Below are 27,510 nucleotides of genomic sequence, written 5' to 3' on the forward strand. Positions count from 1 at the left end.
ACCAAACCTGGCTTGGCGCGCAGAGTAAATCTCAAAAAGGACCTTTCCACAAAGAAACGGTGAAAAAAGAAGAGTGGGGCCATTTTGACAAAAATGGCACCCTTGGGTGCTTTACTGCAGCTGCGAACGCAGCCGCGGTAAAAGCACACTTTGGTAGTTAAAAGTAATCCACTGCCACCAGCCATCCATCGAGGAAAGGGTAACATAAAAATGTTACATGAGAAGCTAGACAAAGGGGATAGTAAGTAACCCCTCCAGCACCCTATTGTAAGATAGTGTGTGCTGAGTCTAGAAAGTTACAAATGTAAGTAAAGTCAATTTCACTTTACTGCTCTGTGTAACATAAGTTTATCCCAGAGAAGGTATTTAAACCTTTGGGAAATCTGAAAGACTTTGCTTTGCCACTGCACTGAAGGTGCTGTGTGGTACAATGTAAAAGATGATGCCTATGGAGTTTGTCAGACTCCACAACCAAAAGAAATGCAGTGTTCAAATCATAACAAAAATACATGAGAGAATGGGGAAAAAGGGTCTCACTCTCTCCAGGTTAAAAATTCAAGTCCTCAAAATCCAGCAAAGTTGCTGGGCGTCTCTAAGGTACAGAGGAGAAAGCACATGTGCTAACAGTGTATCACACTGAAAAGGGTCCACATCCTTTTCCCTGCATCAGCTTCATGATTTATTTCCAACGGCAGCAGTACATGGACTTCGTTGCTTGCCTTCTGGCCGAAAGCAAAATCTCCATTACGTCATCCCGGAGGTGTAAATCCTTGTATCTCAACCTCTCAGAAACCCTGCATGCAGGTTGAGTGTCTTGACCCCTGGATGGAGAACCCAACCCTCTTCTCATGGGAGAAGGTCCTCTCCTTGTGGAAGACGCATTGGAGTGCAGATGGACATGTCCAAAAGATTTGGGTACCACATCCTCCCCGTAGCAATTACGATCATGGGTGTCCCAACATTCTCAACCTCCTGATGGCTTGAGGAATGATGGGGACTGGAGGAAATGCACAAAGGAGTGGAGACTCCCCAGTACACTACGAACGTGTCCCCTAGAGCTCCTCTTGGGGGAAAGAAAAGCCTTCAGCGCAAGTCTGATCGCCCTCGGCTCCAAAAGATTGATGTGTAGTTTGGACTCCGATGGATACCAACAACCACTGACCGTCAGATTGTTGGGGTGGGCTCCCCACTCTGAGTGAGCGTCCGTAACTACTGTTGTCTCTGGCCATGGTTGCCAAAAAGGTTCTTGCTTCAGAATGTTCTCAAAGGCCCACCCCAGGGGATCCTGTGTAACCCTACTTGGAACCTGAAGCAGATTTGATATACTGCCCGAGAACTGAGACCACTGTGTTCTGAGAGCCCATTGGAGGGATCTCATTCTCAAGCGAGCCTCTGGCACCAGGAAAATGCAGGATGCCAGGAGGCCAAGCAACCTCAGAAAATCGAAGGCCGGAAGACGCTGGGCACTCTGGAATTTGGGGACCATCTGCAGAATGTGTTGAGCCCTCACCTCGGGTGGAAAGGCTTTTCCCAAGGAAGCATCCAGGACTGCTTCAATGAACTGGAGCCTTTGAGATGGTATCATGTGGGACTTCTTGCATTTGAGGGAGAAGCCCAGTCTGTGGAGTGTGCAGGTTATGGTAAGATGTTCCAGGGCCTGTTCGGCCAATCGTCCAGGTAGGGGTAGACGTGAATCCATCCTTTCGTGAGACTCGCTGCCACCACCGCCATTAACTTGGTGAAAACTCTTGGGCTGTGGTCAGCCCGAATGGCAGAACTCGAAATTGATTTTGAGAACCGCCAACTGCGAAGCTTATGTAATTTCTGTGCTTCCGATGGATAGGCACATGAAAGTAAGTATCCTGAAGGTCCAATGACCCCATCCAATCCTAAAGCTGGAGGAGCTGAGAAAGGGTGACCATCTTGAATTTGTCCTTCCTGGAGGATCATCTTGTTCAAGCATCTCAAGTCCAGATGGGTCTCAATCCTCTGTCCTTCTTGGGGATTACTAAATAGGGGAGAGTACCACCCTTTGTTCCTCTCCTTCACAGGTACTAGTTCTATGGCTCAAAATGTCCTGCAAAAGGAACAGATCTGGAACTAAGAGTGGCTCACCGGTGGAGGATCCCGAGGCTTTCTTAAAAAGGGGAGGCAGTACCCTGGGGTAGTTTTTTTCCATCGCCAACGCATCTGAAATAATGCCCCGCCATTATTACAAATGCTGAGTGAGTCTGCCTCCCACCAGGGCTTTGTGGATTAAGGCCTCAGACCGGTTGAGGCGGCTGAAGCAGCGGCTGAGGAGAAAAGTAGCAGTTTCTTGGGAATACTTGGCATCTCTTCCCACATCCACCACGAGGGAACTTTCTTTGGCCCCGTTCACTGGCCAGTCCTCTCTCTCTCTACCAAAAGAGGAGTAGAAAAGAAAGGACCTACCCCTCACAGCATGTCCACTGGGGTGTGACGGTTGTGGCTGTCTGATAGTGGCACCAAGTGATTTAGCTGCCGCCTTTTGAGGTCTGCAGCTTCTCCAGGCTCTCGTCAGCCTTGCTGCCAAACGGCTAGATGCCGTCAAAGGACATGTTGAGGAGTCTGAACTTCACGTCTGGTGCAAATCCAAGACTTTGTCAACAATGGAAATGCAGTCCCACAAGGTGAACGAGAATCTTGCAAGTGGCATTGGCTGACGTTTAGCACCATGCTTTCGGCAGAAAACGGCTTCTTCGCCATTGTGTCAAAACGCTTCTCGTCCCTATCTGGCGGTATAGTAGGATATGCCGCTTGCTTGGATATGGAAGTAGCTGCTTGAACTACTAGGTTTTCTGTTGTCCGGTGTCTAGATAAGTAGTCTGGATCACTACTTGAGGGCCTGTATTTTTTGGTGAGGTTCTTGTTGACTGCCAGACTTGTATCCGGTGCCTCCCAATTTGCTTTAACCCTCTTCTGTAGGGCAATGTGAAAGGGTAATTCAGGGTCCTTCTGAGGTCCCTTATCAGTAATTTGTCCTTTTCAAATGGAGGAGCAGGCCTGCCCCATCCCAACAAGTCAATCACCCTGGACATCAACTGTCTAAATGAAGGATCTGCATGCTCTTCCTGGTCTGGTTTACCAAATTCCAGCTATGGCGATGCATCTATGCCACTTGCTGACACATTTTCATAGAGGTCCTTCTTCTGGACTCCTCATAAATGAGGGCCTCAGGAACATTAGGTGTTCCAAATTCTAATGCAAAAAGAGGAGTATCCTGGTTGGATGGCTCATGTTCCTCGTATATGGAGGACAAGGACTTTAATAAATCCTTTCTAGGGAGTGGCTTGTAAGATTTCTCTACTTAGTTCGATGGAATCAAAGGTTTCAACGCTGCTTGCGTCAAAGGGCTTTTGCATCACAGACTTCACCATCCATGTCAATGGGCCCTCTAAGGGGTCGACCCCCTACTTGATGGCGTCTTCGGCGGACGAGGACTGGGCCTGTTGTCGAGTCAAGACCTTGACTGTTCTTGAGGGGCCTCAGGCTCGTTTCCTGGGCTCATGGGCGCGCATGATTTGCCCTTAGTCTTTTCCTTGTCTGCTTTTGATGGCGCGACAGCAAAATGGCATTTTGTTTTCTCTTTTGAAGGGGTTGAGACTGCTTTCTCGAAGATTTCCAGCATTTTTTGTCTGAACATCTCCCATTCGACTCGAGTCACCGACTTGGGCAGATTATTTTTCTCGGGCGAGGAATCCAAGGAAGTGGAAGGAGACATATGGTGCTTTTTCTTCATCTTTCTCGATGAAGAGGAGGAGTGGTGTGAACCGCTCCTGGAATGGGAGCTTTTCTTGGACCTTGGAGAGTCGTCTGTCGACTCTTCTGATTGTCTTTTTCAACTGTGTCATTGAGAGGGATTTCGTAGGGTGTCTACCCGCTGCTAACTTCCCCTTACGCTCCTTCAATGCTTTACCTGTCATGGAATGACAATACCCGCAGTCTGTGTCCTGTGCTTGACACTAAGGCACCACAGACCCACCCTGTGGGGATCTATAATGGGCATCTTGGCGTTGCAATAATGCCTCTTCTTAAACTCTGTCTTCGATGTCGATGCATGCCCTCCCTTTACTCTCCTCCACCACTGCTAACACCCCCGTCTGTCGCAGTGACTGGCTGCCTGGTTTCCTATGAGTTCTACAGGCCATTAAACCCCCCATGCTCGGGCCCCCTATGACCCTCTCCTCGCACTTAGCATTTGGACCCTCTGCCCTGCACACTTGGCCTCCCCCTTAGTACTTCCCTAGTCCCTGTGGCCCTATTTCTCTCTTCACACCACCCCTTTCACATGCTCTCCCTCCTTGGGGGGGTAGTGCTATAGCAATTTAAATTATTAAGAGTCGCTGGAGGCAGCAGTGGGGTTAGGTAAGGAGGATGGGGAGCAAGGGTGGGAGGAGCTCCCTCTTAACAAGTAAGTGACATTTAAGCTTTGAAGAGATCCAGTTAGGTTTGCTTTGGTTGTTAAGGGCTGTGAGTTCAAGGTGAACGGACCAGTAGGGAGAAGGAGCAGAAGCAAAAGGAGGCACAGGAATGTTATGGGACGGTTGGGTTGAGTGTAGAGGAGGATCATAGGGAATGAGAAGGTGTATAAACTGAGATACAATCAGACGGGAACTGAGGAGCAAGACCATTGATAGCCTTGTAGACAAGGGGAAGGAACTTGAAAAGAAAGCATTTGTTCATGGAGAACCAACCAACCAGCATGTCAGTGGTTAGAAGTGGGGGAGGTTCTGGGTAGGTTGTAGCAAAGTTGAGGTAGGAATGAGTAGAAAGCAAGGCCAAGGAGTCTGTTTGAGCAGTAGTGCAGTTTGCTGAGCACAAAAGTGGAGATTAGAAGTTTTGTAGAGTGGTTAATAAGAGCAGCAGTGAATTGTTGCAGTCGGAGGTCACTATCAAAGAGGACCTCAGGATTGCGAGTCTTGGGTGGGGAAGCAGAAGGTCAGGCGTAAAGCAGTGGAGGCATTGGAAGCTGGGAGAAAAAGGACTTCCATTTTTGAAGAGTTCAGCATAAGGCAGCGGAGAGACATCCAGTGACTAATTGCAGTGAGACAGTTAGTAATCTGTCCAAGATGGGTAGGGTAGTGCCATCAGCAAAAAAGTAATAGTGAAAGCCGAACGACGAGAGAAGTGTTCCTACGGCAGACGAATAGAGGTTTAAGAGCATTAGACCTTGGAGCAGGCACTGTGATCCAGTTGTCCCCATTCGATCGGGGGTGGAGGGGTTATTAGGTTCACGGCAGTGAATTCCTTCTGAAGCATTGCTCTGGTACACCGTGGAATGTCAAAGGGTGATAGTGCATAGTCAAGCCCTTCCTTGAGCAGCAGACCTTCCAGAAGTTCAGATTGAGATCCTGCAGTACACTGTGATTGGCTAAGGAGGTATACGTTTATCCCCCTCGGGAGGCAGCGAGTAAACACTGCACCCAATCACACACAAAGTATTCAAACAAATGGGTGGTTGGCTATTGGCAGGCCATCCCTCCAAGTACACCTATGCACTTAGGAAGGGCTCTTGCACAATGGAAGTGAATCCACACTTTCCCAGGCAGGCATGTACATATGCCAGTCAGAACTTTTCAGTCTTTTTTTTTTATTTTTTTTTTTATTATTATTTTGATATAGCTGAAAACATCAACTTTTCAAAATGAATCACGTATAAAAGAGAATTGTAGAACATACAATTGATAAAAACAATGTAGACTTATGCTGATAAAAATTCGCAAATACGTCACAATCCTCAAAGGGGGGCTGATTAAATCCATATTTCGTCAGGTAAAACTGCCTCTAAAAAGTGAATAAAGGCCTTCATTACTGAAAATCTGACATTCTTAAATAAAATACTCCATATCTCGTTATCATTCTTCTCCATGTACATACTCAATAACTTGTTACAATATTTGTCACGAGTGGCTGTTAAATTTGGGCATGTCACAATTATGTGTTGGAGGGTTTCCTTTACATTTTGATTCTCACAAAATCGGCAAAAGTTACGGTCTGCTGGAATAAGTTTACGTCTGGCCATGATTTCTCTCGTCGGCCATACTTTTAGTCTTATCCTCAGGAATTTATTGCGTATGTTTGCAGAAGGGCATTTCATAAGATAGCCCGCCGCTTGGCCTAGGCATTTAGCACCAAAAAGGTTAGGGTCAAAATCTCTATATTTTACACACTGTTCATAATTTGTAATCCAGTCCCAGTTAAGGAACTTTCTTTTTGCCCGTGCCGGATGATCCATGAGAAATTGTAAAGAGATATTTGCTCCGACTAAAGTGTCCAAAACCGTGTTTCTCCAATTTAACGAGAATCCTGATGAGGACCAAGCTAGGTGATATGCGACGATGCTCAAGATGTTATTATTAGTCAGGCCAAGAAGGCTTTTACGGAAGAAGGCGCACATTCTCCATTTAACTCTGCTATGAAGAGAATTCAGACCCAATTCAAACCGTAATATTGAAAGAGGAGAGCAGTTCGGAAGCCGCAAGACCTTTTTCCAGAAAGTGGCCTCGAGTCTGTTCCATATGCTGTCCCTGGAATACAGTTTGGATTTAACACCATAAAGTAAAATGGGGACAACTTTTTGTTCATAATACTTCAAGATGTGTTTCAGCGTAAATTTCCCAAACTTATATAACAGGATTTTCGCTTGGGATATCAGATTTAGCAATTTCGAGTCTAGCATATATAGCAGTTTCCCATTGCTAACCGTGTTTTGGATACAGACACCAAGATACCTATACTCTGAAACCGTATCCATAGTTTGTTGTTGAAAGGACCAAAGACCCTTGTAGGATTTGCATCTAGTAGTAGGCCTGCAGACCATAATCTGGGATTTGGTTAAGTTTACTATTAGGTCATTAACCTCCACATAAGTTTCTAACGCAGATATAAGGTTTTGCAAACCTATAGGAGTCTGAGAAATCAGTACCAAATCATCTGCATAAAGCAGCCAAGGAATACGTTGACCTCCCAACTCCGGAGCGTCCGCTATAATTCTACGAAATGATAAGCCTAGGTCGAGGATAAAGAGATTGAACAATGAAGCCGCCAATGTACATCCTTGTTTTAGACCAATACAGGTGGGAAAGGAGGCAGACAGGAGTCCTTGCATTGTGAGCCGAACTCTCATGGTAGTATCTGTGTGTAATTGAATAATTAGAGCCAAGAGCGAGGAAGGGCAGCCAAGATCTTTTAGTTTATTAAAAAGTAGATTTCGGTTTATAGAATCAAAAGCAGAGCTAAAATCAATAAACGCAAAATATAAAGTTTGTTTCTTGGATGCATACTGGGACTTCAGCATATTGAGGGTAATAATATTAGGGATCGTCCCCAGTCCGGTAACAAAGCCAGATTGGAACGGGTCCCTTTTGCCGTTCGTCTTTGTCCAGTTATTTAGCTCTCGCAATATGAGACGGGTATAGATCTTTCCCGAGATATCAAGTAGTGAGATGGGTCTGTAGCTGGATGGATTGGCACGATCACCCTTCTTATATATTGGAATAACAATAGAGCTTCTCCATGATATCGGAATTTTTTGTAAGGTATTAATTGATTCAAACATGGTAAATAATATATCTGCCCATATGTTCGGAAATTGTTTAAGGTGAGCGTTTGATAGACCATCAGGTCCAGGTGCTCGCGAATTGCTTGCGTGATTGATATAGTACAAGATGTCTTCCTTATCAAAGTGTAAATGGAACGGATGGTTAAACTTTAGTTCAGGAACAAAGGGGTGAGATCGCGGAGTTGCAAATAGGTCCGAATAAGGACGTACCCACACATCCTCTGTTACATCATTTGTCTGGCAAGCAACCTGATGGCCTGTTATAGATTGGTTTATGATATGCCACGACTGGGCAGAATTTTTAGATGATAACGATTGTAGCATATTTCTCCCATCTGATTGGTACAGTTTGGCTTTTATTCCTCTTACCCAGTTTCTGTAGCTAGTTTGTATACGTAACAGAGCAGGCCCACGAAGATCTGGGGGTAGTTTTAGCGCTTCCCTTTTTTCTGCTCGAACCCTGGTTTTTCTAAGTCTTATTTCGTGATTGGGAATGTGCAAATGCGATGTTTGTTTATATTTGTGAATAATAGAACTGGGTTGAAAGAGCTGCATAAGATCATGAAAAACTGTATCTGACGGCAATTGGTCTGCATCATTATTATTTAGTTCGCCATGGTAACGTAGCGAAAAGGCCTTTAAAGACTGCTCAGACCATTTTAACCGATTTCTGGCAGAATTTATCTCATACATTCCCTTAAGAAAGGAAGAGTGTGGTTTAGCAACAAACATGTTCGAACTCAAAGTAGTACACAGGATATTATGATCACTCAAATCTGATTCTGTTATTTGAAAGGATGTAACCATGTTTGACATAACCATATTAACATACGTGAAGTCGATAATCCCATGGCTACTTGCGCGATGCCATGTAGGTCTGGGAGGTATGTCCTGAGCATAGGCACCGTTCAACATATAGAGATTCCGTGACTTGGTGAATAAAAGCCATTTATCTAAACGTTTTTGTTCAGATTTAAGAAAGGGGCCCAAGCAATGTAAATTCAAGTCACCCGCTAGGTAGATCATATCTACAGCTCCATCCATCGTGATTATGTCAAAGGCCTTGGATATTGCTTCCATAAAGGAATCGTCAGAGATGGCGAGGGGATTCCAGTAGATGTTAAGTGTAGCACATATGTAACTTTCACATACAATTCTGGACATTTGTATAAAATCGTTTGGGCAGAACCACGGAGTGATTTTCAGACCAGACGTCTGTTTAACAGCCGTTAACAGGCCAGAGGTCTGGCGACCCATTTGATGCTTCGCAGCTGGTAATAAGCATACGTCATAGTTGTTCCAGGACGGGGATGTAACCAACCATGTTTCTTGCAGCAATATAACCTCATTTCTCAACAGGTGGGGCGAATGATTATTCAATAAGTGCCGATTCCCTCTGGAATTCCAGCTGGCAAAGAATAGCTCTGATGTGGGGGTAGATGAATGCTAAGGATGCTTGTTCTGATATTGGCAGCTGCAGAGTTTTCCGGGCCGATCTTGAGGGTTGGTGGAAAATTTGTTTTGAGGGGTATCTATACGCATCACAGGTTTATCTGGGGCGTCAGGAATGAGGTGCACCGTGAAGCCAAGATCATCAATTTGTGACTTTACGGTCCATATAGTATTAAGAACGACCCTTGAGTTGATCCATAGATTTACAACCGACTGGTTGGAAGTTTCTGGGAACTCCACAAGTTCTATATCTATGGAGCTGATATCATCAAGCTCTGGAATCTCACGAAATATCGAGAGAACAGAAGCCCGATTTAAATTATACTGTTTGGCCGGAAATGGCTTGCAACTAAGGGTCAAACAGTAAATTGCCGGACACTTCGAGCGTGTAGTTGTTGATTTTTGTTTGGCAAATACCAGTGACTCATTGGAGTTTGTACACGAACTAGTCCCTATTTTAGATTGTAAGGCTATTTGAGGGGCGAAAGAAGTTTCCAGGAACTTGGTGAAAGTAGATTGTAGGATTCGTTCCATATCACCAAGTGAATCTGTTTTAGCATTGCCAGTTCCGCCTGTACATATAGGCCCAAGGTTGCCAGACAATGCTACGTCCACAAGGGCAGGGGGACTAGATTTTTTCAAAATGGGGGTTACCACGGTCAACGGTTCAGGTAAAGAGACCGAGGTAGATGGTGCAAAAGTCACATGTTTGGGTGCTATTTTGGAGGATAAATATTCATCCACTGCTCTTCGTATCTCTCTCCCCATAACCCCATGATCTGCTTTCTTTGTCACAATAGTATTACCCGTAGGGCTATTTATAGTTGGATTAGGTATGCTCGCCCCTTCGCAAATAGAGTTGCCCATCGAAGGTTTAGTATGGGATTTATGTGACATCTGCTCAGCCACACTAATCAATTCACTTAAAGGGCTATGTGCCAAGACAGGAGCAATGGGAGTCAGCTGTGACTTGGCTTTTTTTACAAGTTGTTGCGAGTATTTTCTTGTGATGGCTTTAGATGCCAAAACAGAGGTAGATACTAGGGGTGTGAGTTTGTTAATGAAAGCTTTAGTTTGGGAAGTCTGAAGTGGTACAGATTTGATATTTTTCGTTTTTTTTTCCTGATTTAGCACTCGATTCTTTTTAGGTAGTAGTTTCTGGGGATTCTGAGGATCGCGCCCAGTGGTTTTAGTCCCAAAAAGGGAGTAGATGGGTATTTTCTGCAAGTCAGTTTTTGACACGCCTGTATTTTCCATAATATCAACTATAGGTTCAGATATACATGGTATAGGTTGATAGACTTGATCGATGGGTTCGGCCAAGTCAGAGGTCTGTGAAGATACAGACCTTTTACCATGTATATCAGGATCCAGCTGACCCAAACTCACTATTCTATTAAAAAGTACAAATTGATTGTCAAGTAACAGGTCAACCTGGTTTGAATGTGTTTCTGCCTTTACAACTAAAACTTCGAACAGTTTAGCAAGAGCTAAAATAGCATTGTTCATAGATGTGAGTGCTATACTAGTACTGACAGTCTGAAGATCAGGACTCCCAGTAATGGCCGGATTTTTTTTTTCCGCCATTTTTCTGGGAGTCGGGGCTATAAAGGACAAATTTGCAACTGAATTTGAAGCACTGACATTTGTGTAAAGCGCAGGAGATTTAGACAAGTTAGCCAAAAATGCTTGAGGTGACTCGATAGAGTCATTAGTGTTTAAATCGATAACAGGTATGTCCTGAGCAGCTAGGTTCGACAATGGATCAGCAATCAGTGGACCATTTACAGTAGAAGCAGGAATTTCACATACATCCGAATGAAGAGCAGCAACACCAGTTAAAACGTTTGTTAAAATGACACTATCAGTTAGAGAAACATTTTCATTCGCAAAAGTAACAGATAAGCCAGGCGATGTACCAGTTTTTAAGGTCTCTCCCATTCTAGGGTCCATCGCAACAGCTGGAGCGTCGTTTTGACGGATTAATCGTTTTGCAGATTCCAGCTCCATTCCATGCGTGATGTCTTTTGGTCCCGAGGCAGCCGTTACTGGCTGATAAACCGAAATTTCAACAGCATTCCCAGTAGGGCATGAGCTAGTTCCGATAGCACTGGCATTTCTGCAAAAGGAGCGAATATCCATTCCTAAGAGCATCTCAGGTCGACTCTTAGTTGCGCCTAAAGCGCGAGACCTCGGTGTAGAACTAAGTCGAGGTTTTTTTATAGGTACAGGTTGCGGGATCTGGGAACAACTTGATCCGTTAAACCTATGCAACTCAGTTACCGGAGGCATACCGGTTGTGAGAGATTTTATATTGCGTTTCATAATCGACAGTAGTGATGTGCCCCACTAAGCTGGGACTGGATAATTCAAAAACAAAATGCCACCAAGTTCACCGCCTAGCCGCGACGAACGCGGCGAAGCGGCAAAGCGGGACTTGACGGGACTTGCTTGGGTGCGCGCGCGTTCTGGATTAAGTAGGATCCGCCTCCAGGTAAGCAGCCTTGTGGGGAATGGAGTCCAAACACAGTAGCGAAGATCACACAAGCGTCTCTCCAAACGAGTTTCAAACGTCTCCGGAAGCCCCCAGCCCAAGAATGCAGGTGACTAGTGGCCAAAGATGGCTGCCTCTTCTCACAAACTCAGAGGGACAAGGGATGGTCTTTGAGGTAAAGACAATCGAAGTTTGTGAAATGGAGGAGGGGGTTTAAAAGTACCAACCCGGTAAAGTGGTTTCCACCAAGTGGAGACATTTTTTCTGATGTTTGTTAATCTGCTTAGAATCACATGCTGTGCATAGGTCCGCCATCCAGTGATCACTGCGGAGTATTGCATTTTGTTTTTCGTAGTCGAAAAGGGACGTCGACAAGGCGTGTCTGAAACACTATCCCTATAGTGACGTGCGTTGTACCCACAATCCCTCACGCGTCGAGGTCCCTCAGATTGTTTTTTTCCGCCCAGCTACTGGTCGCCTTTACGCGGAGCTCCTCGAGAGACATTGCAGATTTCATCTCCTCGACCTTTGGTCGTTTTTCCTATTTAATATAGAACATATCGATCCCTCCCTCGACGCTGTTGTAAAGCTGTCTCCGCCGAGCAAGATCTTCGACGGAGGGGACGAGCGGAGGAGATCCTTCGGCGTTGCCGAACACGTGGCCTGGCCTCGCAGGCCATATACAGTAGGGAGAGTGGGGGTCGTGGGACATCTCTAGTTCTTTCTAAGAATGCCTTTCCTTTTTCCCTTCCTTTCCCTTGGGGTGGTTATCACGATTTATTGCCTCGGCTATGGAGAGGACACCCTTTAGGTTTTGCCCGCTTTGCAAGGGCAAGTTTACTTGGAAGGACAAGCATTCACGGTGTAACCGCTGCTTGCCCCTCGATCACAAAGAGGAGGGTTGCACGGCTTGTCGGCTTCTTAAGCCAAAGACTCTAAAAGACCGTAGGGTCAAGAGCTGGGCGGCCTACGCTATGTCGAAGGCCGATGCTTCACCCACCGTTGCTACCACCGACAGTGATGAGGAACGTGATAACAGGACCTCCGCTACGGAAGTCGAAAACCCCCCTAAAGAGCGCTCACGCGCTTCGTCGTCTGTCCCCAGCCCCGACGGGCTCGGCTCACGCCCTGCTTATGGGGATGAACACCCCGGCGACATTGACGCACACAAGTCCACACATAAGCACACAACCCATGGCTCTTCTTCGTCGAAGGCGAAGAGAGCATCAGCGCCCAAGGAGACGCAGGTTCCACCGGCGGCCTCCTCGGACCGTTCGGGTTCGAAGCCCCTCTCGCAACCGCAGCCGCGACCAGCGACTGGGCTTTCGGCAAATAAGGGCGCCGCCCCCAAATCATCGGCCGGCGCACATCAGCAGAAAGCGCATGCCGCCGTAGAGCGATCGACACCCGTGACGTCGAAACCACAGCCCTCCGCTGACAAACGAGTCGCTGAGAGCTTGGCGAGGATCGTGGTAGCCGACGCCCACAAGCGTACGCCGAAAGACACGTCGAGCGCTACGCAGAGGTCGAAAGACACGCCGAAAAAGCCCGAAGAAAGGCAGGGACTACCCCCTTCAGTCGAGGGGACCCCCGACACACCTGAAGGCTTTTCGGAGGGCGACGGGACACTTTCCTCGACGTTGTGGGAGAGGTCGAGCCGTTTTTAGCTACAGGACACTATTTTTCCCCCGCTAGACCGCTCAGGGGTACCCCATGAAACCATGGAAAGACTCCATCTCTGCATGGAAAGAATGGAGAGGTTTATGAATACCCAGAACCCTCCCACTCCCAAGAGAACAAGAGAAGGGCCTCAGGAGGACCCCAGGGCCAAAATTCCGAGACAGGACACAGCCTCAGACTTCCATAGTGTGTATGACCTCACTGGGGAGGAACATTACTTGGAGGAGGAGGATGATTTTATGGACGATGAAGAGGGACGGAACCAGGAGGAAGGTCTGGAAGACAACCCAGACTTGGTAGGAGAAGGCTTCGGAGAAAATCCAGAAGAAGGACCTTCTCACCCCTGGCAATCCCCATCAGTATATTCCGATACTGATGTCCTGAACCTAAATCCTCCTGACAATTCACCAGTTAGAAACACGTCTCCCATTGACGATCAGCCCACATTCAATGCCCTGTTGCGCAGAGCAGCAGCGCATTTCGAACTGGACACTGGGGAGCTCTCTCCCGAATTAGACTTTGTGGAAAGAGTAATTAAGGAGAAACCCTCGGTCAGTCAGACCATTCCCCTCCTCGCTTCGGTGAAGAGAAGAATCATCCCTTCGCTGTCCACACCCGCACTAATCAGAGGGGTTAATCCTAGAATTGAAAAACTTTTCACTCCTTCACCCTCAGACCTGCTGTACATCAGGGGACATTCCATTCCGGATTCCCTGGTAGTAACCAATACAAGAAAGAGAGCAGGGGGTACCACTTTCCACCAGTGAGGCACCACCTGACAAGGAGGGCAAGAGGTTGTATGCCCTTGCAAAAAGAGTTACATCCTCGGCTGCCTTTTCGTCAAGAATTGCGAACAACAATTCTTTGCTCGCTAGCTATGCGGACGCGCAGTGGGCCAAACTGCGCAAAGACGCCGAAGAAGCGCCGGAACCTCTACGTACACGCCTGCTAACAACTATTGGCGAAGGAACCCAGGTCAACCAGAGTATTGTAAAGAACTCTCTGGATGCTGCAGAAACAGCGGGACGTTCCCTGGTTCAGGGAATACTCCTAAAACGACACGTATGGCTGCGCAACTCAGGGTTCAAACCGGAGACACAGGCGTCTTTAATAAATAAACCTGTTGAAGACTCAAACCTCTTCGGGAAAGCGGTGGATGAGGCTCTGGAGATGGCTAAAAAAGAGTTTGATACTATCAAAACTCTTGACCAAATCTCTAAGCCCTCTACCAGACGCGGCTATGGCAACAAACGCTTTTTTCGTGGCCAAGGCCAACAACAAAACCAGCAGCAACAGTACCCTGCCACCAATTTCCAAACCAATAGTGGCCAGTAATGCCAAAGAGGCCAGTGCCGGGGCAAAGGAAGTGGTCGGGGGTCCACCCCCAGAGGCTCCCAAGCCCCCAACAACACCAAGTGACGCGAAGATTCGCGTCCCCTCCCATGCAACACCGGTCGGGGGCCGGATAACATCCTTTCTTCCAGCATGGGAGGGTATAACGTCAGACCGCTGGGTACTTTCCACCGTAGCCCACGGATACTGCATCGAATTCAACAGTTCCCCAACATACAAACCCCCGAGGGGACGACGCATGACACCGGAACATCTTGCCATCCTTCTCCAAGAAGTACAACAACTGCTGGAAAAAGGAGCCATAGAGGTCGTGCCTCTATCTCAGGTAACGGAAGGTATTTATTCAGTGTACTTCCTTGTACCCAAAAAGGATCTAACCATGCGCCCTGTATTAGATCTGTGCCCAGCGAACAAGTTTATCAAACCCCAAAGTTTCGTATGGTGACCTTACAGGAAGTGATCCCACTGCTTTCACAGGGAGATTACATGACAACATTGGACATGAAAGATGCATACTTTCATATTTTAATGTTGCCAGCGCACAGAAAATACCTCAGGTTCATGATAGAGGAAAAACACTACCAGTTCAGAGTGCTACCCTTCGGCATAGCATCAGCACCAAGGGTATTCACGAAGGTGCTGGCAGTGGCAGCGGCCCACCTGCGCAGGTTGTCCATCCCAGTTTACCCTTACCTCGACGACTGGCTCATAACAGGGGATTCTTACGAAACATGCTTCTCCAATACCCAAAAAACTGTAGACCTTTTGTTCCAGTTGGGCTTCTCCATCAACGAAAAGAAGTCCAGCCTAGACCCCAGCCAAATCAAACAATTCCTAGGGGCTCTAATTCAAACAAAGGAAGGCCTCGTCTTCCCCTCCAAAGAGAGGGTCCAAAACATGCTGTTTCAGATCCCTCAATATGTGACCGGTCGAGAGGTGACGGTACGCAAAGCAATGCGCTTGCTAGGCATGATGGCGTCGTGTATTTATGTGGTACCTCACGCGCACCTGCGCATGCGCCAAATGCAAGAGTGGCTCAACAGCCAGTGGTGTCAGGCCAGCGGACTATGGGACGATCTAGTGGTGGTCTCGCAGGCCTTGGTTCTCTCGCTACGGTGGTGGACAAAGGAAAACCTGGGAAAAGGGAAACCCTTTGCCACACCCGCGGCGGAAGCCACTCTAACCACAGACGCATCCCTCACAGGATGGGGGGCTCACCTATCCCATCAGACTGCTCACGGAGTGTGGACTCCGAACGTAGCATCCAAACACATCAATCTACTGGAGCTACTAGTGGTGTTCAAGGCGCTAAAAGCCTTCCAGGAACACCTACAAGGCAGGACAGTGATGGTCCTTACAGACAGCACCACAGCCATGTATTACATCAACAAGCAGGGGGGAACCCACTCTCCAGGACTGTCCAAACTGGCCCAAAATATATGGAAGTGGGCTCTCAAAGAAGACATGTTCCTACTGTCACAACATGTACCAGCTGGCAGACAAACTCAGCAGAGATCTCCCCCTGCCCGAAGAGTACGAATGGCGACTGCACGGAGACATCGTCTTCGATGTCTTCACACAATGGGGATTCCCAGAAATAGACCTGTTCGCAACCCTGGAGAACTCACAATGCCTAAGTTACGCCTCCAGGTACCCCCAGAACCAATCCAAGGGGAACGGTCTGTCGATACAATGGTCAGGGAAATTTGTTTACGCTTTTCCCCCCGACTCCCTTTCTCAACAAGGTGGTGCACAAGATGCACCAGGAACAAGTAACCATGATACTGGTGGCCCCAATGTGGGCCCGACAGCCATGGTTCGCTCACTTGATGGAGATGTCTCTATCTCCCCCAGTGAAACTCCCCTGCCCGTACAACATGCTGTCACAAGACAAGGGCAGGACCCTGCATCCATGCCCCAGAACATGAACTTAGCAGCTTGGCTCCTGAGATCATAGAATTCGGACATCTACAGCTCCCGCAGAGATGCATGGACATCCTCAAAGAAGCCAGAAAACCTAACACTCGCCACTGCTATTCTAGCAAATGGAAGAGGTTTGTCATCTGGTGCAGGGCTAAGAGCATCTACCCGATTGACTGCTCTCCCACACATATTGTTCTATACCTGACCCACCTAATGGATTCAGGTCTAGTGTTCAATTCCATTAAAGTCCACCTAGCGGCACTTTCTGCATACACTACTTCCCAACTCAAGGTGTCGTGGTGGAAGATCCCTGTTATAAAGGCCTTCATGGAGGGAGTAAAAAGAATACACCCCCCGATAGCTGACCCAGCTCCCGGATGGGACCTTAATGTGGTACTTACCAGACTCATGGGCTCACCATTCGAACCCATGCACAAAGCATCTCTTAAACACCTCACTATTAAGACTGCTTTTTTAGTAGCTATCACCTCCATCAGGAGAGTAAGTGAACTTCAGGCTCTTTCTGTTCTAGACCCCTTCGTTACAGTTCACAGAGATAAGGTGGTTCTACGCACTCACCCAAGGTTTGCTCCGAAATTCATCTCAAAATTCCACGTAAACCAGTCTATAGAACTACCAGCGTTCTTTCAAAATCCTTCCAACTTGGGAGAAAAAACTCTGCACACACTAGATGTGCGCAGAGCGGTCATGTTCTACATGGAAAGAACCAGACCACTAAGGAAGACTAATCAGTTCTTCGTCTCGCTGGCAGCAGGAAGAGAAGGGGATGCAGTTTCAAAGTCCACTATTTCTAGATGGATTGTTCAATGCATCACTCTCTGCTATATTCTTGCTAAGAGAGAACTGCCCTTTAGGCCAAGAGCACATTCTACTCGAGGCACGGGGGCGTCCATAGCATTCATTGCAAATGTTCCCCTTGAGTCCATCTGCAAAGCGGCTACCTGGAGTTCTGTGCACACCTTTACAAAACACTACTGTCTAGATGCACACTCTAGATATGACTCCCAGGTGGGACAGGCAGTATTAAGACATCTTTTCTCTACTGTTCCTTCTCATAACCCACCGCCAACTCCGGGTACTGCTCGCTAGTCTATGCACAGCATGTGATTCTAAGCAGATTAACAAACATCAGAAGACCATGCATTACTTACCGTAAAAGCATTTCTGATGGTTGTATCTGCTTAGATTCACATGCGCCCACCCTTCCTCCCCGCTCGGATGGAAGGAACATAGACTTCCTTTTATATCTCTCTTTTCTGTACTCACTCACGTCTAGGAGGCTCCCTCAGGGCAGAAAAATACAAACAGAGGGACCTCGACGGGTGAGGGATTGTGGGTACAACGCACGTCACTATAGGGATAGTGTTTCAGACACGCCTTGTCGACGTCCCTTTTCTACTACGAAAAACAAAATGCAATACTCCGCAGTGACCACTGGATGTCGGACCTATGCACAGCATGTGAATCTAAGCAGATACAACCATCAGAAATGCTTTTACGGTAAGTAATGCATTGTCATACCATGCATAACATTACCTCTAGTCTAGAAACATGACTAACGGAGAAGGGTTGTCTGGAACAGGAAAGAGGTTTGAGATGGTCACACCTGCCCAGGTAGCCTTATGTTGTGCTCCCAAAGCTGGTCTAATGGATTTCTGCTGTGGTTCAATGAAAAGGTCTGTAGGCAACCACCACCAACCTAGGAATTTGTCTGGCAAGGAGGTTGTCACAAGGACCCTTTGGATTTGTGCCACACTCCGCACAGCTATTTCTGCAGCCTTATTGAAGGTGTTGCAGCAGAGGCCCACCTGTGTTCAGATCATATACAATGTTGATGGGGCAATTGTAGGTTTTGACCCTACGTACTGCTGGTGTTATAGGAGAGCCAGAGTCCCAGACAAGAGGTAAGCCTGTTAGGTTGCTTGGTAAGAAACTCTGCTGCGGCAAATTCATACATCTGGTCATAGCTACCTATACGGCCCAAACTGGTGTCTCAGAGAGGAAATTACAATATAGTACAAATTTAGCCCAGGCAGGCAAAACAAACCAACAATGTGGAGTCTTTCTGGATTTCTAAACCTAGGTTGCCATTTTTGTGGGGACCTGCAGGGAACACACGTTTGTGCCAGGAACCTAAAATGACTGCGACATCATGCATCCCCCTAAAACATTGCAAATAGCCGCCAACACCCTGTAGGTACACAGAGGGTCCTGTGCAGTGCGACATGCTCTAAGAAAATAGACAAAGGTGTCCTTACTTTCACTTTCCCTATTTGCCCCTTTTATTTAAATACACTTTCCATGATTTCGTTGGTTCTTGTTCTATTGAGCGTTTGTTGCCTTTTCAGCAGTTGAAGATTATAGTCTAATCTTTAACCTTTTTTTTTTTTGTTTAGTTTAATAATTGCAATAGCATCGTTGTAGCTATTTGTGTTATTGCTTAATATATTAAGGCACTTAGTGGATGCAAAAAATGTGCAACACTAGTTTAGTGAGCTAATGTTGGGATGCTATGGCTACAGAGACATGCTTTTGTCTGAGTGAATACACTGCAGGACACTGGATTATATGTTGCTAGCATAATTAATGTGAAAGCTTTGAATGCCAGGATTAATTGCACTTCCAACATATCCTTCTAATCTACTTCAGGAAGAATGTTTGGTTTAGCACGCATTTTAAGTATGCATCTTGTCTGAGTGATATTGAAGTGGTGCTTTTGCAGATGAAAATGTTTCCTCCTTTACATTAATGTATTCTAGCAATTATCCTTCAAGACTTTGCTTTTGAACAAATTTGCATTTGCTGCTCTGGGTGCATTGTATGTACGATATGGGGGGTTGTGCCATCGTTCTAACCCTGTGAGACTTTTCTAGGAGATCGCCAAATAATGTTAAGATAGAGGTTTGCATAGAACATTAAATAATTGTTAAAACGCACTCCTAGATACTGGCTTTGTTTGGGATCCTTAATCGTAGCAAAAAGTCTGAAAGGCTACCCTTATATGTTGCATCAGCTAGTGACTTACACACTTGGGATCCTGCCTGTAATTGTCACATTTGCCATCTTTCCCCTTTCTCATTCTCAGGCACAGAAAGTTTCAGATGATCTAATGCAGAAAATCAGCCCCCAGAATCGCCGAGCTTTGGATCTTGTGGTTGCCAAATGCTACTATTACCACTCCCGGATTTACGAGTTCCTCAATAAGCTGGATGTAGTCCGAAGGTAAGCGGCAACTTGTTTTAGGAAGATTTTATGCTCTTTTAGTGTTGTGTAGTGCATAGTATTCCTTTGCACCATCTTTCAGTGACTTTCGTTACATTGTGATGAATCTTGCAGAGTCATCACCAAACCCTAACCTAAAGTCTCCTCCCATGTGGCCAGGGAAAAGTAGCCGCTACCTGATCCTAACCATGGGGGGTGGTATCGGGGGTGGTGGGGCGAGTGTGTTTATCACATGGGAGGAGACGGCTAACAAAGGGAAGTGGTGACTCTTCTAGGAGAGACACAGTTTTCATCTTATGAGGAAATCAAATATTTCCTAAATACCTAATGGCATGTTATAAATGTACAAACCCATCTCCTATAACTTCCCAAAGAACCTGTCATGGGAAATCGTCTAGACCGAACAATGTTGGTGCCTCAGGGGTTCAAGAGCTAAAAGTGAAACCCTTGACTTATCCTAATTCCACTTTAAATAGAAGTCCTCACCCCAATGAGGAATCCCAAACTCTTGTCACAAATCCTCCTGTCTCTAATTATTCTCAGTACGTAAAACAGTCTATAGTAACTAAAGGTAAAACTGAACAAACTAATATCACACCATTTCATTTGGACTTCATTAACCATAATGCTTATGCTACTTGGACAAGGAACAAGGGTCCAGAGGCAATGAGGATTGAAAGTGCTGTTTTTCAAAAGGTGCTGTCTAGTTGTAATAGATCAAGGGACATTTAAATCCCAAAATGAGGCCCAGCTGGAGAGAGGCAGGAAGAAGATTAAGACGATGTTAAAGGCCGTGCAGGAGGCAGAGCTTCTGAAGCAGAAGTCCTCTGCGGTGCAGGAGCAGCCACGGAAAGAAGAACGCCGGTGGAAGCAGTCACAGAGGATGAAGGCAAGCATGCTAGGTAAGATTTTCATATTTATGATAAATCTTCCTGACCTGTGTCAACCCCAGAACATTTTGCTTGGACTTGGTAAATATTTTACCTTGTCCCTAGGTGAGTGGGTTTCTTTTTCCCCTCCTCCCTAGTCTTTTGCTCTTTGTGGGTGACCTTTTTATGTCCCTCCATAGTGTGTGCTTGGATTCATAGTTCCTATAACTTTTGGGTTTAGGCTGGGTTGCCCCTTTGGGCTTCCCTTTTTTATTTCTCTTCTTACCTCTTGGGTGAACTACTGTTCCCAAGAAGTAAAGTGGTATTCCCATCACCTTTACATTTACCTTATGTGGATTGCTGGGGGGATACAATGTATCCCCTTTCTTACTTACCTGCTAACAATTTTGTTACAATTGCAAGTTTACTTGAATGGCTGGTGGCTGTGACAATACTTTTATGACTTTTTATCATTTTTACTCGCAGGCTGTCAAATCAGCCGCAGTAATGCACAGGAGGGCCATCATTCTGCTCGAATGGCGGGTTCATTTTTTTTTAGCCATTTCTCGTTTGCTTGTTTCTGAGGAGGACTTCTGCCATTCTAGGCGGGTACGACCTCGGTTGAAGTTTTGTCTTCTGTGGGAATTCTTTGAATTCCCCCCAGAGTCTCCAGAGTGTCTTAGAAGGCAGGAAGCGAGGGATGAGTCCAAAACTGTGCAGCCCTTTGTCTTTCACATTGCCGGAAAGGAACCAGTTCCCACTGGGGGGGGGCTGGCTGTCCTGATTGGATAGCCAGACTGTCCCTTTTGTAAACTGCAGAGAGAGTTTGCAGAACTTGTGCTGTAGTACCTGATAAATACACAGATCCTGGAAGCTGCTGACAAGTCGACCACTCAAACCACATCCAAGAGGAAGATGAAGAAGAGACATCTGTAGCGATTTTCAGCGACCGGAGAGCCTGCTGTATAACCAGAGCCTGATGTAACCCTTCCTTCCAAGGGACCTGGGGGTCCCGATGCAACGACTCCTATCCAGAGGCTGGTGAGGCCCACTCGCCTTGAAATTACCTGCAGAATGAGCCATCCCTCGACGTGCTGTGACCTTGCTGGGCTGCAAAATGCCAATACCCCGGGACCTCGAGCCAGTGTGCAGTGCATGGTCTTCCGAAGTCAGATTTCGTCCAAACTTTGGACTCCTGCTGGACCTCCAGGGACACGATTTGAATCCCTAAAGTCTGCTCACCCGAGTGCAGGACCAAGAGACTCAAGAGAATCCCACCAGCGATAATAGTTCTTCATCTGGCTCCTGTATAAAGGCACCAAATCCACACAGCCACGAGAATCCAATAAGAGTCCTTTATTGAAGCCTCCGTCATTCAGGACTGCTGCCAGTTTTCCTTCAGTGTCCATTTCTTCAGTCTCCAGACCAAAAACCCAAGGACCGAATCCTGTGCTGCTGCATCCTGAAGGCATCAACCCAGAAGCTCTTCTTTTCTTCTAAGGTACTGTGTTTACTTAGGTAATACTTCCCTTAAGTCTTGTGTGCATCCTGTCAGGCGGAGCGGATGATTCGTGTGGTTGGGAGTTTTCCCATCCCATCTGCTCAGGCCGAATGCTGGAACACATATAGGGAGTCTTCTGTGAAGTCACTAACCACTTTTCAACTAACTCTAAAGCTAAATGATACTTGCGTGTCTAAAGAGAAATCCTCTGCAACTGAACCCTATCCTGACCTTCCTACATCTGGCTCCTAGACCACTAGGGTCCCTCTTCTGCCTCTGAGAAAATTAGTGCTATAAACTAGGGAAGGACTTTAAAAGATAGGGCTTCTGTCTTGAAAACTATTAACAAGTGTAAAAGTACTAAAGAAGTTAGTATGGTAACTGTATCTCTGTGATAGAAGTTACAAAGTGTCTTTAAGTTTATACTTAACTTTGGGTTGCATACTGCCCTTCTAAAAAGTTTGACTTGCTTTGAATGGTGTCCCCCCCCTAACCCTTCTGAAAATGAATGTGTCAGTATTTGTGAGGAATTTGACCATCCGCGTGGTGGGTGTGCGCTCGCCTGGGCTCCATTTGAAATAAAATTCAATGATGGTAGATCAACCTCTCTGGGTGAACACAGCTTGCAGGCGCAACCCGAAACCCCCCCCCCCCCCTGTCCTATTTACTTGGGATATGCAAGCCAGGACTACACCATGTCATCTCAGAAGGGGGAGGGCCAAACCTTCCCCCTGTCATGGCCAGCCTAATTAACTAACAAAGACTCCATGGATCCACCCTGTCCGTTGTGGAGCCCTGTAGCTGGTGGCAGCATTCACGTACTAATCCGAGTTTAATTCAAATAGGCCCACATGTGGCCTGGCTGCAGAGGCTAAACATGGAGACAGGAAACCATCACCCTTTGATATGCACTGTGTCAACCCGATGCCAGCTCCCACCCTCCGTATCGATTTGACAGTGAAATGTCATGTCTGGGACTGTGTGTTTAAACTAGTCATTCCCGCAGGGAGACCCCATTCAGAAGGTACGAGTATGTGGATTGACTAAGCCAGAAAGTCTGGTCTCGCCGCAGCTTCAAGGGAGACCTGCCGCTTTAATCTGGAAGCACCGAGATCTCCATTAACCAGAGGGACCCTTTGATCCGCAACAGACAGGAAGATGGGTGGGACTTAGTATTACATGTTTTCACCCCTTTACCTTTTTAGTTGCAAAGCACTCTGGTTATGACATCACGCATACAGGAGATTGGTGGTAGGGACCCAGGATAGGTTCATTAAGGTAGGTTTAGCCTACACCAATCCCTGTGGTCCGTTTGGCTTTAAAAGAGGGCTGAGCCCCTCTTTTGGCAGATCTAAAGGTTTCACCAGAAGCAGAAGGAAGAACCAGGACCTCCAAGAGGGAAGCAAGATCCCTCCCATAAACAACTCTCCGGGAACAAAGGGAAACACTGAATCCAGAAACCTCCAGAACCGGTACCCAGTTAGCACACAGCATGCCCTGCATGCTCTGCTGTTAGGCAAAATTGCATGCAGCACCCTCTGGTACCACCACATACAATTAAGACTACAGGCGTAGGCAAAACCAACCTTTGGTATAAGTCTGTACTACACAGTTTGTGGTAGCGAGCTGAGCAGCCAGGCTTATCTCAAGAGGGAATGTGAGCAGTAAAAGAGGTTACACAGAGGTCTTACACTCACAGTGGTTCAAGTAGACAGTTACACTCAAGGTTTCTTGGTAAAACACTTATTAATGTATTACACAGTCATAGAAAACATTTACTAGAAGGTGGCAACTTAATATCATACACAAATACACTTCAGTACCGAACCAATAAGTTTCTAAGTAAATTAGGCTCCCCTGAAATAGGAACAAAATGGCATTTCAGTCCCTTTAAATAGGAGGACAAAGGCCCAAATTGATAAAATAGATCACAAATACTTTTTTAGGCAGTGCAAATAGTTTCAGTTCACTAGAGGACTCTATTCAGTTTAATAGACCTAGGCCAAAGTCAATGGGCTAGTGTCTTGGATAGGAAAGAGCAGTTCTTGTAGTAAACCGTAAAGTCTTTGCCAATGTTCTTAGAAGTAGTTTGTACGAAAACGAATCATATGTTGGGTCACAAACTGATTAGGCCTGCAAGTTGGGAAAGTTTCACGAACTTTCACCGCGAGAGGTAAGTTCTCTCAATCAGGTTGGCACAGTACCTTATTATGAAGAAAAGATGCAGCTGAAGACATTGGTGCCTGGCAGTTCCTGCAGATCTCACTGTTCCTGAGCCTCAGTCGTGGGGACAAGAGGGAGGACGTCGGGGGACTCCTGCGAGGGGATAGGGTCAAATAAGATGACAAAATGGAGTCACTTCATGGAGTCACTTCAGTTCGAGTAGCTGTAATTCAAGCACACAAGCTGGTGTCCTTCCCCCTGGTTAATCCTAACCAGCTCCGAAAATGGTTTCAAGGTGGCTTACGAGATGATTGGTCCCACCAACCCAAAGTCGTCCTTGAAGGGGCTTCTCTGTCGATGAACTTGGCAATTCGGACCTGCAGCAGGGCTTCACCGGGCAAACCAACGGCCCAGGAGTTGCAGCAGCCGTCTTCTTCCAGCTCGTCTTCGGTTCTTTCATTCCAGTGGTCGACTCTGCTTTCCAGTCCAAGAGACTCACTTTTTTTCAAATATATTTTGTATTAGTTTTACAATAAGTAACTTAAACATTACCCATTAACCCCCCCCCCCCCCCTCCGGGTCGGTTCATTCTTAGTCTGTGAGGCCGAGATTTCTCATCTTTTCCTTAATTTAAACAGTTCCAGGATCCTTATCTTGTGCGGGCACCACTGTTCCATGTAGTCACTTTGAAGGTATTCGAGTGTGTTGCCCCATCCTGTCTGAATTTATGGTGATTCCCCTGCATATTGTATGTCAAAAGGTCCATTGTTATTTGGGACAAGACTCTCGTCGTCCAGTCGATTGCTACTGGAGGGTCTCTTTGTTTCCATTTCTGGGCTATTTACAGCCAGGCTCCTATCAAGAGTCCCATAAAGTTGCGCTTTCGCGTTTTGGTGATATGTTTATCTTTCATGTTTCATATCCCACCCACCCATCCATACTTCTTCTCCCTGGTTTTCCAAATCGGGTAGCATTGAGTGGATGTGGGACTTCACCTCAGTCAAGAACTGCTGCAGTGCCGGGCAGTCCCACCAAGTGTGTCGCCAGTTCCCTTCCCCTCCGCAATCCCTCCAACATTTGTTCGTGGAGTTCCTATACATCGCATGCAGCCTCTCTGGAGTGTAGTACCACTGTCCCTGCAACGAACCAGCGCTGCAGGGTCCTTTCCTTTTTTTAATGTTTTTTTTTTTTTTTTGGGATGCGGGATGCCGCGGGGGACATTCCTGCAACCCCCCTGCTCACAGAATCGTGAGCAAGGGTGCAGCCCACAGCACCAAATGCGTGATCTGGTCAAACATTTTGGCCGTTTGGAATTTTAGAACGGCCGAAATTCGGCCAAATCACGCATTTGGTCATTTTTTATCTGTCATTTTGGCTGATTCCGATATCCTCCTCCATTATATCAGTCGGGGCATGTAGGGGCTCGAACTGGAGATTAAGATCCCCCATAACCACAGTCTTCAATGTGCCAGTCGAAGCTAACCTCCCAGCACAGATCCGTTCTACCATTGTGCTGATCATGTTTGGACCCATACCCGGAAGAATCTCGTTATAGAAATTAAACCAGACTAATTCAGAGTTCTCCAGCATGGATTCACATGCTCATGAATATTCCCCGTCAAGCCGGGAATCCTCGGTATAGAAAAAAATCAGTATCAGTTTCGTTTCTGATCTGTCTTTCTCAGTAGTAACCAATCACTGGTCTCTGGGTCATATTGCCCCCAGCCAATGACTGCCCTCTCCCTAAGCCCCGCTCCTGGCAGCCATCCTCCGATTTGGTAGCACGTGAAGTGGCAGTATGACCAAGTGAAGAGCCGCAGAGGGGTAGGCGGGAGGGTTCGCATGTGAATCCATGCCAGACCCATGCTGGAGAACAACAGTTACAGGTAAGTAATATAAGAATCCATAGCAGTATACACATGCACAACCACGGGAGGTGGCACAAGGCTCAATATCAAGCAATACAACTCAACATTAAGCAACTCTTACCTCCTCACCAGGCTCACCTTAGGCAAACAAGTTGCGCAGCACTGCCTGGCCGACTCTGGACTCCTCCCATGAATCCCGGTCGACGCAGTAGAATCTCGTGAAGGTGTGCGTCGACCTCCACGTAGCAGACCTGCAGATGTCGAGCAGAGGCACACCAGACAGGAACGCCGTAGTAGCAGCGATCGCTCTGGTCGAATGGGCTCTCGGACGGCCGGGCAGCGGTCGGTTTGCTAACCGGTGACAGTGCATGATGCAGCCGGAGAGCCATCTGGAAATGGAAGACTTCGAGAGAGCCTTCCCTTGATTCACAGGTCCAAAGTTCACAAACAGCTGTGATGTCTTCCGGAAACTCTTCGTGCGGTCCACGTAGAACTTCAGCGCTCTAGCTACGTGTAGCGAGTGCAGAGTCCTCTCAGCCGGCGACGAAGGCGACGGGAAGAAAACTGGCAACACCAAGGGCTCGTTGAGGTGGAAGTCCGACGGCACCTTGGGCATGAAGGAGGGGTGCGTCCTAAGCACCACCCTCGTGTTGTGAAAAGTCAAGTATGGAGGCTTGCAAGACAGGGCCTGGATCTCTCCCACTCGTCGTGCAGAGGTGATGGCCACGAGGAATGCTGTCTTCCACGACAGAAACTTCAACGGCACTGAATGCATAGGTTCGAATGGGGCCCCCCCATGAGCCCAGTTAGTACCACGTTGAGCCCCCACACCGGGGCAGGGGCCTTCACCGGCAGGAATGATCGGAACAGTCCTTTCATAAATTCCTTCACCAGACGATGAGACCACAAGGACGGCGGTCCTGTAGTTCTGGTGTAACGTGAGACGGGAGCCAGATCTACCTTGATGGAAGCGTGAGATAGGCCCGCCTTGGCCAAGGACAGTAGGTACGGCAATACTTGAGGGGCCATGATCCGCAGAGGGTTAATCTTCTGTGCCCGGCACCATTTGTGTACGTAGCACTTGAGAGTTGAGGAAGCCCTGGCCTTTGCAAGAACCTCTGCAATCGGCCGGGATGTCGTATCCTCCAAACTCTAGCGCTGCAGGAGCCAGGCCTGCAAGTTCAGCGACTCTGGTTCGTGGTGAAGAATGGCGCCTCCTTCTCTGGAGAGAAGACCGCGTCCGTCGGTAGCTTGACTGGTGTGGAGTTACAGGTAAGTAACTTGTTCCTTGTCCCTCAGGGTGAGATGCAAGTCTAGGAGATCAGTTGGACCTGTCGCCACCATCTTGGCTGAGGAAAAGAGTGAGACATCGACCCAGATTA

At 47.1% G+C, this 27,510-nt stretch overlaps 1 protein-coding gene across 1 annotated transcript in view; it reads left to right on the forward strand.

Moving 5' to 3' along the window:
• Window positions 1-27,510, forward strand: part of PSMD3 (proteasome 26S subunit, non-ATPase 3) — a 258,442-nt gene that overhangs the window by 88,419 nt on the left and 142,513 nt on the right. The window contains exon 4 of the mRNA XM_069634771.1: window positions 19,591-19,727. Coding sequence (XP_069490872.1) covers window positions 19,591-19,727 — 137 coding nt within the window. The remainder of the gene's footprint in view (window positions 1-19,590; window positions 19,728-27,510) is intronic.

This window comes from Ambystoma mexicanum, chromosome 13 (assembly GCF_040938575.1).
Source record: "Ambystoma mexicanum isolate Mex_15411 chromosome 13, UKY_AmexF1_1, whole genome shotgun sequence".
Taxonomy (NCBI): Eukaryota; Metazoa; Chordata; class Amphibia; order Caudata; family Ambystomatidae; genus Ambystoma; species Ambystoma mexicanum.